The sequence below is a fragment of the Mauremys reevesii genome, linkage group 7, assembly GCF_016161935.1.
Source record: "Mauremys reevesii isolate NIE-2019 linkage group 7, ASM1616193v1, whole genome shotgun sequence".
Lineage (NCBI taxonomy): Eukaryota > Metazoa > Chordata > Testudines > Geoemydidae > Mauremys > Mauremys reevesii.
In genome coordinates this window covers 871,232-887,412 of record NC_052629.1, presented here as the reverse complement: position 1 = coordinate 887,412, position 16,181 = coordinate 871,232, and the positions used below count along the sequence as shown (strand labels likewise).

Below are 16,181 nucleotides of genomic sequence, written 5' to 3'. Positions count from 1 at the left end.
GGGAAGGCGGGGAACTCGGAGAACTCACTGGTTGCTTGCTCCTGCAGTGTTTGTGTCTCCACAACCCCTGCTGGAGGCCCCGCGGGAGAAGCCGCTGCTTCTCTCCCCGCCACCCTCAATCACCACCCAGGAGGCTGTGGCTGCAAGAAAAGCTGCTGGTGGCTGCATGCAACCACAGCGGCCACATTTGAGAAACACTGGATCAGAGCTTGCAGCTCAGGGCATCTTCCTCTATGTTAAGGGTATTTTGTAGGGAAGGGTACCTTCCCCACCACTGAAAAGCAGGGTTTGGCTGTGCCAAAGCTCTAGACGGCAGGATAGTCCCTACTCAGCTTGGATGGCAACCCTACTCAGAGCCCAGCTTTGTTACCCTTCCAGACTTGGGGGCAGGGGCACGTCGGAGGAGGTGCTCTGCTTGTCACAGCTGCCACAGGGAGAAGCTGTCTGAAGTGACAACAGCAGCTCAATGTACAAGTTGCATTGGGGTTGGGTTGTGCGTGTGGTTCAAATACTCAGAAACCCAGGGTGATGGGTGGGCACTTTGATAGGCTGCTGAGCATCCAAAGGGCAGGAACTGCCAGCCACTTCGCACCTGGGGCCACAGGAACATCCATACACAAGAGCTGGATTGTTATTTTCCCCACACTTAACCCCAGGAGTGCGGTGTCCCACTGTGCAGGCAGGGAAAACAACTAACCAAGGTGTTGCTCCTACAGGCGGAGAAAGGAGAGAGATGGTTACTGCTGGGAGGGGCTCAAATCCAATGGCCAGAGAGGTAGACACAGTAACGCCCCACCTCCCCCGACACCGGCTTGCTAGCCAAGAAAAGGGCTGCTCAGCTCATCCAGAGCCAGACCCCCCCGCCCCCTCTCACTGGTGAGCATCACTTGGGTCACCCCACTGAACTGCGCTACTTATGAAGTGAGGGTATCCAGATCCGACCCTTCAGTGAGAAGGACAGAAAATGTCACTTTAACCCCCCAACACGGACAAAACCAAAACCCTTAGGACACTGGCTGTTGTAGAGTCTGTTTCAGCTCAGTACCTATGGGCCTCATTCATGCTATAAAACACAACAGCCTGAAAACAAAACTACCCAGTACAAACATTTCAGGTTTAGCTGCTGTCCTCACTTAACACACATCTCACTTGGGACCTGAACTCAAGTCCACTTTAAATCTCTCTGTGGCTGCCTGCTCCCACAGCTCCTTTTGGGGGGTGGTTGAGCATTGTTTCCTGGAATGCTGGCACTTCAAAGGGGACAGGTTGGGGCTATGACACAGCATCATGTTTGCATTTTGTGTTATGGGTCTGCTATGGGATGCACCTGGGAACTCATTAACTCACATGTGCAAATGAATTTGCTGCTCTGTCCCAGCCTCTTGAGAGCAGGACTCTGCAGTGCACAGGCACCACACAACTTGTTGCAATTAGCACATTCTACTCAGGAGAGGTCCAAGGCTGAAACAGCTGGTGTTGGTTCTGGTTAAGATTCAGAGGCAGGTACCTTAAAGGAAAGCCTGCGAAGTGCTTGCTGCTTAATATCTGAACAAGCCAGTGCAATTAGCTCCTCGGTTTATAGGCAAATTTCACACACAAATATTTTACTAAGTCTCTCCCTCTTTAGACTTTCATACCCTTCCCATCTTCATGGTAGGTGAGCACCTGTAGCTCAGTATTTCCCTTTGCATAGCATTCAGATTGAGAGAAACTGACAGCCAATGCCAGTCATTTCAAATGAGGTTGGGGAAATTCAGATCTCTACTGGCGCTCCTGCCCGAACACTGTGTGCTGTAGGGATATACCCCGGAGGAACTGTACTGAAATCTTCAACTCACATCACACTGTTCAGTACTCAGTCTTTAGCTAGTAATACCTGGTAAACTAGGTTACTCTGGGGTGTAATGAGCTACAAATCTCTTCATCTTTAGGTTCCTGGTTGAAGCTAGTCAGGAAACAAGGGAAGCAAAAACTTTCTAAAAATGTGTTTGTTTTGCAGCTACAAAAAAAAAAATTTTGTTTTTGGCTACATTTTCTAACCAGCCCAATTACTGGTTTGAAACTGGTTTGAAACTAACCCCAGGTCAATCCTTAGGAGTCATCCCCAGCTGACAGCCATTTGGGAATCTCTGTGAAATAAGCTGGTGGCCTCAATTCCCAGCAAAACAGACATGTCACAAAATTCACCACTACCTTTGGCAGTTTCAGCAGAGCTGTCAAAAACAGGATGAGCATCAGGCCTGAACTTCCCTCTCACTTCTACGGGTGAGTCCTTCCAGCACATGGCAGAACTGCTCTGATGGGGGCAATGACAAAGTGTCCCTGTTCTATGGAGAGAGGCCTCCAGGCACCAGGCCTGCCAATTCAGGGTGTTTCAGGGGCACAAAAGCCAATTTCTAAACACTGAACAATGACAGGATGGCAGCAGGTTGGCCTGGATCCACCCCAAGGAATGAGAGCTCCTTTCTGTTAATCACCTCCTTCACCACCCAGGCACCTTTCCTTTACTGTTTTATAAATAAGCACTGATTAGTCCACCATAAAATGTAATGGGCTCTATGTACATTTTAAGGGCTGTTTTCCGGTTACATTAGCCCCAACAGATCATCCCATGTCCATTAACTCTGAAACTGTGCAATAGATTTTCTCAGATATAAAAACAAATAATGCTCCCCAGGCTGAGACACTGCAGCCACGCAAACTCTCAGGGTGCAGCCAGGAATCCCACAGGGGAGCGCTCCCCTCAAAGTTAGCTGTAGGTAGCGGTGACTGTTCATGGATTCCTAAGAGGAAAACTCCAATGTAGAGTCACAACAGCAGCAGCAGAGACCGATGCAGGGATGCACAGTTGTGACGAAGTGGAGAACAGGGGGGCATCAACCCCTTTGGGGGTGAAGGGCCGGGGGGTCCAGAGCGAGGGGACTCCCTGAGGGGCCCACGGTGAGAAACAGACATGCTGAGGCTCAGAGAGGTGCAGCTCCAGGAGGTGGAGGGGCCTGACCCCGAGAGAGAGTGGACCCCCGAGAGGGGCTGTCGCACTGAAAGGGGCACCTCCCACAGGCCACACAGGGCCACGAGTGGGCTCGATCTGTGAGTCCATGACAACAGTGCTAACACGGAGAGACACGCTGAAAGGAAAGTGAATGTGCAGGTGCCTGGAGAAGAAGCCACAGTGCACAATGTATTGTTCAGCTGCAATGCTGCTAAGACCGAATCCTGAGCAGTGATGGTTCTGTGACAAAGTGGGAATGTTTTGTAACATTTCAATGCTTATGCGTGCCTCAGTTTCCCCCTACATTTTGCATTGATAGCCAGTGGGAGGAAAATAAATGAGTTTGCTCTCAGGGCAGGCTAAAGCCACATCTACACGTACAGCACTGCCACAGTGAAGATGGGTGAGAGCTCTCCTGCTGGCATAAAAAAACCCACCTCCGCAAGCAGCAGAAGCTATGTTGGCCGGCGAAGCTCTCCCGCCGACATAGTGCTGTGCACACTCGCGCTTATGCCAGGGTGTGTGTGTAATAGTCACACCACTGAGCGACGTGTGGTAATGTAGACATAGGCTAAGAGGCACATGTCTGTGCATCACCCTCCCTGTCTAGGTAAAATGAACAGTGATGAAGGAACTGGCTCAGATCAGCAAGGGGTCCCCCCACCCCCGAGACAATGCAAGCACCAAGGCAAGGGATTCATGGATTGACACTCTCAGTAGGAAGCTGAGCAGACTCTCGCTCACACTGGAAGGTGTGAGGGGATAAGTGTGAGCTCTGGAAGAAGCCTGGGAGCACTCTCACCTGGGACCTGATTAAGGCAGGAAGTCAGAGAGAGAGTTCGCTCCAGCTCGGCTGGGCTCTGGGCTAACCAGAATAGATTATGCTGCAACCTTCAGCTCCCAAAGGGACTTCCTATGCTGTCTTCCAGCTGACCAGTAAACCCCACTGTTCTCAAGATGCTGCTTGAGTGGCTCAGTCATGGCTGGGTGAGGTGCATTATTAGTTGCTGAAGAACATACAGGTCTCTGCGGGATTCGCTGAACGGAGCTCACGGTGTGAACCAGGAGTGCTGAAGGCCAGAGGTTGAGTCTCAGGAAGCGACGAGGCTGCATGGCCTCCCCAAAGAAAGAGTGAGACCCCTGGCAGGCCAGAACATCGAAGAAGTTCCTCCAAGAGTCTGTTCCAAAGCTGGGGATATAGCTGGATCTGAGACAGCTTCCCATACATAATCCTGCAGGGACTCCATTCAGCAATCCACTCCTTACCGGTTGCAGTGGCAAGGCCACTCTGTTCAGTCTGCTTGCCCCTACCCACACAGTGAGGGGGGGGGGGTCTAGAAGCAAGTCCCACAGGTGACCACTTTCCAGGCAAGAGAGAAAAGAAACATACAGGGACCGAGGCCTCCAGCACCTGATCTGAACACCCTGCCTAAGCCCCACACTACTCCAGCAAGGACTGGGGCCAGTTCCACTGGGTCCAATTTAAGTTTGATGAGGGCTAGGGCTAATATAGCTCTGGAGGGACCTCGGTGCCTATTCAGATCCTTCTCTTTACGGGTTTACTACCCCCCATGCTGATATCAAACACTGTGCTGTTAAAATTACCGAACCACTCACTGACAGACTTGAAGGTGGCAATTTTGAAAAAAAAACACAACAGACTCCAAAGAGAGACTGCTGAACTTGAATTAATATGCAAATTAGATACAATTAACTTAGGTTTGAACAGAGACTGGGAATGGTTGGGTCATTACACTAATTGAATCTATTTCCCCATGTTAAAATATCCTCATACCTTCTATGGGTCATCTCAATTATCACTTCAAAAAAGTTTCTCTCTCTCCTGCTGATGATAGCTCATCTCAATTGAATGGCCTCTTACAGTTGGTCTGGCTACTCCCACCTTTTCATGTTCTCTGTATGTATAAATATCTTCTTACTGTATTTTTCACCCCATGCATCCGATGAAGTGGGGCAGTAGCCCATGAAAGCTTGTGCTTAAATAAATGTTAGTCTCTAAGGTGCCACAAGTACTCCTGTTCTTTTTGCACATACAGACTAACATGGCTGCTACTCTGAAACCTAAAATTACCTTGGTTATTACAGTTTGGTTTTTAAATGTGATGCACCAACTCTAAAGCTGAACAACAGTTAAAACAAACAAAACTATTTTTAATTTCAGCACATAACTGGTAGTAATAAAAGCAGTAACGCTATGGCTTTAATTACCTATAGCAGTGGTATCAGTTACATTTTCTGGTGGGCCAGACAAGGCAATGTCCAAATCTTGGTGGGCCACAGGGCTCTCTCTACGGCTAAGGGGTTCCGAGGCTGCTTGTTCTCTCCAGCAGCTGGAGTGGCAAACTCTCAAGTGTGGTGTACCAGACCGTATTTCTGAATCTTAAAATCAAAGGTTAAGTGTGCTGATAGACAATATTCCAATGAAATCTTGCAAATAAATAATTATACAAATACACTGAAATGCTACTAAAACAGTACATTATTCATATTAAGTCTTAAAAGTATGAAATTAAAATTAGAAGTTAAACTCAAATGAACAGACAACTCATTTCTCTTTCTTAATGCCTGAAATTTTGACAATCACTCACCATCTTTTTTTCCCAGAAAAGTACTGTGCAATGAGCAATCAAACTGACTAATGAAAGCCCGTCAATTACTGATCCCCCTTATGTTGCATAAACATCGGATTAAGTGCCCGATTAGAAGTGTAGCACTATAAGTGGAAATGTATCAACACTGTCTAGCCCCAAGGGGGTTAAATGTAAATGGAAAAATGTCTAAATTAAATAAATGGCATGACGGTAAGCAGAGGGCAAATGGAGTGCATCTGCCCAGCCCCCATCAGTTGTGCCCCCTCAGCCCCCACATCTGCCCAGATCCCAGCTGACCTCCACTCCCACTGGGTTCCTTCACCACTCATCCTCCCAGGCTGGCGACAGGGGGGCAACTGCAGTAGGGCTCCCCTAGACCCTTCCAGGTAAGGGAGCAGCTCCCGGGGCTCTTCACTCCCTCCTCCTTCCCAGGTGGGGTGTTACGGAGAGGGGGGGCTGCAGAGCTCTTTCTCCCCTCCAGCCCCTCCCTTCCTGTGAGAACAGACAGAGCTTCCTGAGCAGCTCCGATTGGCTGCTCCTCTCAGGTGGCATGGCAGAGCAGCTGGCCCAGTCCCAAGGCAATTGAAGAGCCATTCAGCAAACTATACATGGCCCTAGGCTGCAACCCCGAAAGCCCCTGAGTTAATCCAGTCCCCTCCCTGGCTACCTTTTCACCTGCCTTGCTGCGCTGGCTACCAGGAACAATCACCCAAAACCTACCTGTGAAGTCTCCACCCTCACCTCCTTCAAGCTACTGCTAAGAGCTCTCCTCAGCGCTGGCTACAAACAGGAGTGTGTCTGCCCTTAATTAAAGCCAAACACAAAGCTCTGAACCCACAAGGCCCAGACATGCTGAATGAGCCACTCCCCTGCCTCTGGAATGTTATTTCCTCCCTTGCATTGCAGGCTGCTTGGGGCAGGATCCCATCTAGTTCTCCGTGAGATGCTGAGAATACCGGTACCTGTGAGTGTGATGGACAGACACAGAGACACCCCTAGATCCCTGTCAGGTGGCCCTGGGGGAGAATGACCCACCCAGTGGTGGGGGTATCACTATTGATCCCTCCTATTAGGGTAGTGCCTACAGCCCCAAGCAGGATGGGGGCACCATGGTGCTAGGCGCTGAGAAACCCAGTGCAGAAAGACAGTCCCTGCCTCTAGGAGCTCTCCATCTAAATTAATGCCACATGAATTTAACCCTATGTCCAGGGGCAAAAACCCTCATAAACATCTTGTCCCATTTACACTCAGACCCCCTGTGGGAGGAACTCCCCCCATTCCTCTTGGATTCAGCCAGGATCCAAGAACCCCAAGCTCTGAAATGACCTTCTAGGCATTTAACTGAAACGCTGTTTGATATGTTCCAGGCATGGCCACGTGTCCCCTCTGCAAAAGAAAGGGAAGCGCAGCAGCTGAGCCAGCCCTCACCACAATACCAAGAGCGCCCGGCTGCCAGGCAGCCTCAGCCTAGCTGAGTCCTAAGGGCAGGTCCTGGCTCGTCTCTCGGGACATCCCTGTCACAAGGGGCTTAAGGCAAAAAGGCTGACATGGCCTTAACAGCTGTAGCATCACAAGTCCCTCTTTCCTAATACCTTGTTCCTATTAACTCATCATCCTCTCCACCCTTTTCACTTCACCCCACCCAGACCAATAACAGATTTTAAAACACACACAAGCACATACAGAGAAAATGGACAAACCCAGATAACTTAGAAAAACAGAGGTAACTAACATGACTCTCTCTGCTTGCTCTGATCACAGGCTGCTCCCAGACTTATACCCTTTGTCTATGCTGCTTATTTAGACTGCAAGCTCCTCAGGGTACAGGCCGTCTCTGCTTAGGTGTTTGTTCAGTGCCTAGCACAATGGGGCCCTGATTCGGAGGGCAGCCTCTAGGTGCTACTGCAATGCAAATCGTTCCTGCCTTATTGATAAGAGTGGCCTAGTAATGCTGTGAAACGATAACATGGCTGCTAGGACTCAGTGAGGTGGGGCAGAGCTTTGCAGTGGCAGCAGGATTTCATTTCAGAGAACTGGACTCCTCTAGTGAAGCTCTCAGCGCAACCTCCACACAAAAAGATCCTCTCGAATACAATGACAGTTACTAGCTCCTGGTCATGATGTTCCCACACAGAGAGCTTAGGAACAAATCAGAAAGTTTTGCTTCTAGGCAGGAAATCCCCCTTAGCACACCTTTCTGATTGACACTGCTCTCTGATAGACACCACATGTGTCCCCCCTTCCCTCACCCATATTTGCAATGGTTCTGTTCCACATTTAAGTGATGAAAAGTTAAGACCTGTGGTTACAACTTCTATGAGAAACTTCATTTTGAAGGGCTGCTACATTTCAACTTTATTGCCACGAGGAAAACTGAAGAAACAAAAGCCTTCAGTCATTCCGTCATGAAAACCCCTAGTGAAGACATTTAATAAGTGGAAGTTCTCTGCAGCAAGTTGTTGAAATATTGACCTTTAGGCTGAAGCAGCAACATTTATTTCTACAAATGTTTTGTATGAACCATCCACAGTTTATGCCGTACAGTTAGTTTCTCCCATAGATGTTTGACTGCAGCTGGCTGGGCCAGCATTGTTTCTTCAATCTGCATCTCCACAGACTGAGATTAAGACAAACTCTTCCCTTGAGATTTGTTAGGGTAGCACAAGATCAGGATTGCTTTAGCTAGTGAAACACAGAGATAAAAGAAATACCCAGAATGACCCACCTGCCTGTACGTAGCAGAGTACAAGCCTCTTGATCTGAGTGCAAATCAGATCAGGCATAGAGAGAGAGAGGAAAAAAACTGGCAAATATGTCTGCTTTTTCCATACAGTGCTTCACTGTTTGACTAGCGCTCTGCAAACGATTGTCTTTTCTACTGATCTACCACTGGGATCTGTCTTTCTAAATTAATTGGCTTCCTAAATAATTACTTATGGAAAATCTTCAGCTAATGGCTCTTTTAAGTCACAGGTAGACAAGGTACATTTTAAAAAACAGACAAAATATTGTTACTTTTTTTCCTATATGTAGTCACTATATTCCACTTTCTTATTTAAATAATGCAGGATAGAGCTTTGCCACTACAGTTTCCTGAAGTTTCTTTGCCTGAATTAATGCCGTCCAAAGGGAAGGAAAAATGCTTACGCAAATATTTCAAGGGCAAAAAAAATTCTAAAGAAAAAGCCAGAACCACTAATACAAAAGCAAAGTGATGCAATTTGTAATTTTTTTTATTTTAAATGTTAAGGTACTGAAATGCTTTTTATTATCTGTTTTTAATGAGGAAAAGTAAATAAATGGGGACAACTGAAAAATTTTAAAACCCTTTAAAAACAACTATTATTAATAAAACTTTACCTGGCCACTCTTGCTAGAGTGAGTGACTTCATTGGCATTAAAAGGGTTTCTCACATGAGGAAGGGCTGCAAGATCTGGCCCAAAGCAGGGAAGATTTGAACCTATGCAACATACAGGCAACACGTGGAATTGGCTACATCCCAAAACACTGATGGTTATTTATGAAAAGTCACATACAGTCGGGGAGGAACCAGGGTTGGGGGGAGAGAGAAAAAGGCAAACATGGACCTTTTAAAAAAGGAAACAAAAGTAACCCTACAATTCCCTCTCCGTGCTAGCTTCACACCCGTTAAATAATGGGCAATGTAGTGGGGGTGGGGTGGGGAAATATGTAAAAACCTGAAGAAGAGCTGAACCAAGAGGTCCGTGAGCAGCCCGCCTTTGTAGAAGACAAACCGTGTCCGAGGAATGTGACTGCTTGTTGTGCTGTATTACAAAGCAGCTAAAAGGAATGAAGTCAATGTAATAAATGTAAGACCTTAACTGTAGTAAAGCTTAATTAATACCTTAATTGTAGTACAGCGCTAAATCCTTCTCTGGCACAACTGCTAGAAACAATTGAGATAAACCAGCGAGAAATCTGGTCCAACGGCTTAGAAACATCTCGGTAAACAGAATTAAATTCAAATCGGTTGGAACTCTCAAGCGGACTGAAAAACGCAACCCTAAACCAGAGGAAATGATGAAGAGCCAGGGATGGGGCTGCCGAAGGTGCCGAGCAGCGTTAAGTCTGGTCTCATTTAACATTTTCATTAATTATCTGGAAGTGGAGTAAACAGCACACTCATTTTGCTGGCAGAGGATGTGAAATTGGGAGGCGTGTGAACGCCAGCGCGGGGAGAGAAATAACGCGAAGAGGCCAGAAATGTTAGAAATGTGGGAAGGAAACGGCAGCGCCGGGTGAAAAATGGAGGCCGGGAGACTTAGCAGAAAATCGAACTGGATTTTTCTGTTTTTCTGCTTTCTTTGGCTAAAGAAAATTTTTTTTCAATGGCTCCACGGCTGGCGAGCCACAGGCGGGACAAGGCGAAGAGATTTGCCCCGTTGCTCATGACGGTTTTGAGCAGCTCTCTGCACCCCAGACCATGAGATTCACCCCGCTGCGTGCAGAGCGACCCCGGCCTGGCCAGGCCAGGGGAGCTGGGAAGGCACCGCGGGGCCGGGGGCGGCGGCGGCCCGCAGCCCGGGCGAGCACAGCCAAGAAGTCGCGGCGCCGAGAGACCGCGGATAGGTGTGAGCCCGACGGAACCAGCGCCCGAACCGGCCCCGCTGTGCCGGGAACAGCCCCCCCCCCAGGTGCGGGGAGCCGGAGACGGGCGAGGCCAGTGTCCGGGCTGCAGACGGACGCGGCGAAGGATGCTCAGGGCTGAATCTGCCTCTCTGGGCTCCGGTCTGCGGCGGGAGGGAACCGCATCCTCCGGCCGCTCCACGGGGAATCAGCGGGGACAGGGCGAAGCGACAGGAACCCAGGACCCTTCCCAGCCGCCGGATGAACTCCTGCGGGGGTGGCAGGAGCCCTGCCAGGGAGGCGGGCACAGCCGGACGCTCCTGCCCTGCAGTGCCCGGGGCCTGGAGCCTGCTAGCGGCCCGAGCCCTGCTCGGCGCACACCCCAGCGCCAGCAGCTTCGGCAGGGCGGCCACCTGCGCCCCGACACCACCCCGATGGGCGCCTCGGCATTGAACCTCCGGGCTCGGGGCCCCAGAGGAGCCTACGGGCTGCCGGGGCGGAGTGACCCACCCGGCCGGAGGGCAGCAGGGGCAGCGCGCTGCTTTCACACGCCAAGGGGAGTGCGGCCGAACAGGCCCGGCCGGAGGGCGAGTGTGTGAAGGCGTTACTGGGGGGGGAGGGGGGGGTTAAACAGGCTCCTACCAGAAAGCGGGTTTTACCCGGGATCCAGAAAGTATCGTCCGAGCCCGTCATCCCCCTACACACAGCCCGGACCCCCTCCCACCACAACTACACACCCCGATAACCACACACCCCTGCCCCCTCCCACAACTACACACCCCGAGAACCACACGCCCCTGCCCCCCTCCCACAACTACACACCCCGAGAACCACACACCCCTGCCCCCCTCCCACAACCACACACCCCGAGAACCACACACCCCGGCCCCCCTCCCACAACTACACACCCCGAGAACCACACACCCCGGCCCCCCTCCCACAACTACACACCCCGAGAACCACAGACTCCTGCCCCCTCCCACAACCACACACCCCGAGAACCACACACCCCTGCCCCCCTCCCACAACTACACACCCCGAGAACCACACGCCCCTGCCCCCCTCCCACAACCACACACCCCGAGAACGACACACTCCTGGCCTCCCCGCACCACAATCGCACACCCCGAGAACACAGACCCCTGGTCTCCTCGCACCGCCACACCCCCCCCCCCCAGAACCGCACACACCCCTGGCCTCCCTCTGACCCCAGCACAGCAGAAGTAAGGAGGGTCAAAGCACCGAGCTGCAAAGGTCCGTTCTCCCGCCCGGCCCAACCTTCGGCCCGCGACACCCCACGCGGGTCCCTCCCGAACTCGCCCGGGAGTCGGGCACACGCCGCTCACCGCTTCAGCTTCGACACCCCTCCCCGTCCCAGGGGCGCCCTGTGGCCCAGGGCCTGGAGACCTGCAGCGACTCGCCCCCCGCAGAGCCGCCTGCCGGCTACACGGACCTGCTCTGCCCGCTGTGCCCCGCGCAGACACCCGCTTCCTGCCTCCCAGCAGCCGGGGGCCGCGCACACCCCGCAGCGCGTCTCGCAGCCGGTGCCTCTGGCGCGCACGACCCAGGTGTCCGCAGGGACCCGCCGCGCCCTCCGCCGCTCACCGTCCTCGTAGTTCTTGAGGTAATAGTCCGGGCCGGGGCCCCCGCGGCTCTTGGCCGGGTTCTTCAGGTTCTGGAACTGCAGGACATCGGTTCTCTTCCCCGCGAAGCGCAGGAAGGCGGGAGCCAGGCCCCGGGCCAGGGTCACCAGGCGCCTGGAGCTGGGAAGGAGAGAGCGAGGCGCTGAGCGGGTGCTGGCCCGGGGCGCCCCGGACCCAAACACCTCTGCGGAGCAGCCCACCCCCGGGGGGCCCGGATCGTGGAGGGTCCCACCAGCCCCGTTTCCTCTTCCGCAGGATGCAAGGCCGAGCCGGTCCCTGCCCAGCGCTGGCCGCAGCCCCCCCCGCCCGAAGCCTGGGTCTGCCCCGGGAGTGCGGGTAAGCTGGGGGCAGGATCGGGCCCGAGGCATTCCTGGCTCGTCTCCCCCAGAAGCCCGCGTAGGCCCGGGGACCCCCGGTGGGAGAGAACTCCCGCCGGGACACTGCAACCGAGCCCGGGCGAGGCGCTCGCGTCTCATTGGGGCTTTAAAAGACCTTCCAGCGGCCCAGGCGCGGCCGCAAACCCACCTGGGGAGCCCGCTCGGGCCGGCATCCAGCCCAGGAGCGGAGCGGTGGGGGGAGCCGCTCCATCTCCCCCTGGTCCCCTGAGCCGGCAACCGGAGCCCGCCTCGGCAAAGATGGGGGGACCCGCCCGCTTTCCCGGGCAATGGCCAGCGGGTCCCTCCCAGGAGCCCGGCGGGCCCGACCCTAGCGAGCCTGCACAGTTGTGGCTGCCCCCTTCTCGGAGGCGCCGCAGCCTCGCCAGCGCACCAGCGGTCCCAGCCCAGCCCTCGGTGAGTGCGCGCCGCGGACCCTCCCCTGGGCCCGGCTTGGCGGTTTCTCAACCGAACCTTCTCTCCGCGCTTCGCAGCTCCGCCGCTGCCGGGCCCTGGGCCGCTGCCCGGGCCCTCCCCGGAGCAAAAGGCAGGCGAGCCACTGTTCCCAGGGAACCCAGGGGCGGACACCGCGGTCCTGCCGGTGGGGCTGCGCGCCGGAGCCAAGCGTCCACTCCTGCTTTCCCGGAGCCGGCCCCCGTGTGTTCGCGTTGATCCTCCGCAGACCCGGGAACTGTGAGCGGAGCCTCAGCGCGATGGGAGCGGGTCCCGCGCAGAGACACCCCGCTCCCTTGCAGACCTCCGGCCCGACTGCCCCCGGGAAGGGGGGGCGCTCCCCGGGCGGGGCTGCCTCCTCCGGGCCGCCGCAATTCCACTTGGCCCGGGCGAAGCACTGCTAGTTACATCCGAGGGAGGGTTTTGCCCTCGGTACCAGGAGCCGCCTGCTCGCAACTAGCTGAGCAGCCGACGGGCGAACCCCCACCCGGCTCCCCGCCCGGCAGGACCACGAGCGGTTCGGGGGCCGTCCCCTCTCGGCTCCCTGTGCTGGCTCGGCACCGCCTGCTGCTTTCGGCGGGGGCTAATTGCTGGGGAGAGGGAAGCCCGACATTTTTTCAGTCCTAACTGATAAGTTTCTGAAATGCCTTCTCCATTGCAAACATGTGCATGGTAATGGAAACCACTCCGGCTCCTCCGTCACAACAAGCGCCGGCCGCAGCGCAGAGCCGGCCCAGGGCTCGGGACCACTCGCCTGGCTTCTCTCCCCGGGCTGGGCGAGTGGGGAGCGGGTAGGAGAGGGGTGCGCGGGGAGCTCCCGCCTTACCTTAGGAAATCGAGCCAGCCATCATGGATGATGGAGGGGTCCAGCTGCAGGGAGAGGAAGTTCTCACTGGTTACCCTGACAGGGCTCTTGGTGTTCACATCCAGAAGAATGAGAGTCCTTCCCTTCACACCTGGAGGTTTCTCCACCGGGACCGCTCGCCTGTCCCCGGCTTGGGAGGAAAGGGAGAGGTGCGCCAGGAGAGCCAGCCAAGGGGCCAGGAGGGCGAGGAGCCCCGGCGGGCAGGAGCTGGGATGGGGCATGCTGAGCTGCGGGACCCCGCTAATTACACCCCTCTTTCGGCTAATTGTCCTTATCGAAAGTGTGGGGCTCGCTGCCTTTTTTTGCAATGTTTTGGTGCTGGTGGAGGGGAGCTCACGCCCCTGACCAGCCTTTCCAGCAGCCGGTGCCAAGACTCCTCGTTAACCAGCACCGCCCCTTTAAGAGATGCAGACTGCAGACATTTTTAACTTGTTCAAGGTAAGGGAAGTCTCCTGCTTTAACCCTCTCAGCTCGGCGCTCAGGAGTCTAGTCACGAGGCCAAACGTGACCGTGGCGAGTTCGAGATGTTTTTGTTTCGTTTGCATTTGATGGAGAAGAACCTGGGGTAACGTTCGCTGCGGGAGACCCAGGGCCAGTGACCCCTGCACACCACGCAGGGCTGCATTCTTGCTCCAAGACTTGCACACACGTTCTGAATGCACTCGGGCCGGGGACTCGCCGGGCCGGGGACTCGCCGGGCCGGGGACTCGCTGGGACGTTCGCCCCGCTCTGCACCGCGAAGGTGAGGAAACCTCTCCGGAGCGGGTGAGTGCTGCGCTCGCTTTTCCGCCAATATCCCCTGCCAACTTTTACATGAATGTGCTTCCGCCATCCTCACTGCCGTGTGCATTCAGTCTGAGCCACAGAGCGTTAGGGGCACAAGCATCTGTGGAAAGTGCATGTCAAAGACTTGTGCCCTGGTAGTATCTGTGTGACTGCAGCCCACACACCAAGCGTATCTGTGCAGGCACAGCAGGGTCCATGCCAGAAGTGCAGGCACAACTATGCAGCCAAGGAACAGAAACCAATACTATCCGATCGATCACAACAAATCAACCCAAGGCAATGAATAAATAATGAGTAGAAGAAGGGGGTCAAACACACACCGAAAATTAATAATTTCAACTGGTGAATAAACGGCCGGGGTCTCCAGGGCTCGCTGAGCTGGAAACAAGGCTGAATTAATCTCCTTATTCATTTGGCGTCATTAACTCGCTGGGATTCTCAGATTCATAGATTCTAACCACTGAGATCATCCAGTCTGTCCTCCTGCAAAACGCAGGCCAAAGAATTTCACCCACTGCTTCCTGCATGAAGCCCAATTCTCCATGGTTCAGCCAGGAGACCGCTTTTAGGAAGACTTGCTTAGTGGCAGCGAGGGTGGAAAGCAGGGCCGGCTCCAGGGTTTTTGCTGCCCCAAGCAAAAAAAATAAAATGAAATAAAAAATAAATTAAAAAGAGGGGGCCGGAGTGCCGCTGCCAAAGCAAACAAACAAACAAAAAAGCGGAGTGCGGCCCCTAGCACATGCTGGGAAGGCGGGTGCCCGGAGCAGGCCCTGCTCGAAAGACCCAAGCGAGGAAAAAGTTGCCGCATGGCAAATTTAGCAAAGAAAGGCCGGATGGGCGGGGCTGAAACACCCCGAGTCCCCACTGCGGGGGGTGCCTGGCCCACAATGTCCATATTCTGAAGGGGCCCTTTTGATTTGCTCTTTTGGAAATGTGCCCCAGTCCTGCAATCCCTGCGCCTGAGAAATGTTCACTCGCTTCAATGAAGAAAAATCCTCCCTGGTTGTGCTAAGCACAACAGAGACATCCAGTAAGAAGGAGTCCTTGCCCTGTCCACAGTGTCAGGAGTCCGAGGAGAAGGAGGGGGGACACTTACAGAGACACACGGTGTATAGACAGAGCCACTCACTGTGTCCGGTATCTCTACATCTATAAAGTAGGGCCCAGCTGTCTCCCTGGAGCCTTCCTGTCATCAGTGGCTGGTGGGTTCCTCACGTGTGGGGTGGCAGATCTAGCTATCCATGGATTGAGACCAACCCACACCCACAGCAGAGAGGCTGAACACATCCTAGAAACACACGAGTGAATACAGAGTGTAGACGCAATCCAACCCCTGTTACCTGTGTCTCCCTCCAGCCTCCAGCTCAACAACCTACTGAAATGTGAGAAAACGACACACTGTCCTCAGGAGGATTTACTGTGTGTTCCACAATGTGTCAGCTCACTGGAGCTGAGAATAATAGAATTACCTCTGTTGGCTGGAGAAGGCCTGAGCCCTTCCCTGTGAACTGAGTGAGCAGCTTTAGGCAAGTCCCTAGTGGGCTGCATGGAGGCTAGTCTCCACTCCCAGAAAGGTGCGTTTACACGGGGCCAGTGTTATTTCCCCTAGTCCGGGTGAGAGGGGGACCGGGTAGTGGAGTTGGTGGCAGTCACCTACCCTCGCACACTTGTACTAGCTACTGCAAGGTAAAACCTACCCCTGCCTCGTCTCCTCCAGGATTGTCCGGGCAGCAGCTTGGGTAGGGGCAGGGTTCTGTTTGCCTTGTTCCGGTTCTTGTGTGAGCTAATGTTGTGGGTAGGCACCCGGCGCCCCTCAGACGGGCACTTCTAACCCTAACCCTAAGGCCGGGGACCCGACACTGCATCCC

At 53.9% G+C, this 16,181-nt stretch overlaps 1 protein-coding gene across 1 annotated transcript in view; it reads right to left on the bottom strand.

The window, feature by feature from the left end:
- The window catches only part of HPSE2 (heparanase 2 (inactive)), a 275,991-nt gene extending 262,137 nt beyond the window's left edge, over positions 1 to 13,854 (bottom strand). The window contains exons 1-2 of the mRNA XM_039481786.1: positions 13,489 to 13,854; positions 11,798 to 11,955 (exon numbers count right to left, since the gene is read on the bottom strand). Of these exons, the coding sequence (XP_039337720.1) occupies positions 11,798 to 11,955; positions 13,489 to 13,748 (418 nt within the window). The 5' untranslated portion in view covers positions 13,749 to 13,854. The remainder of the gene's footprint in view (positions 1 to 11,797; positions 11,956 to 13,488) is intronic.
- Positions 13,855 to 16,181: the final 2,327 nt, after the last annotated feature.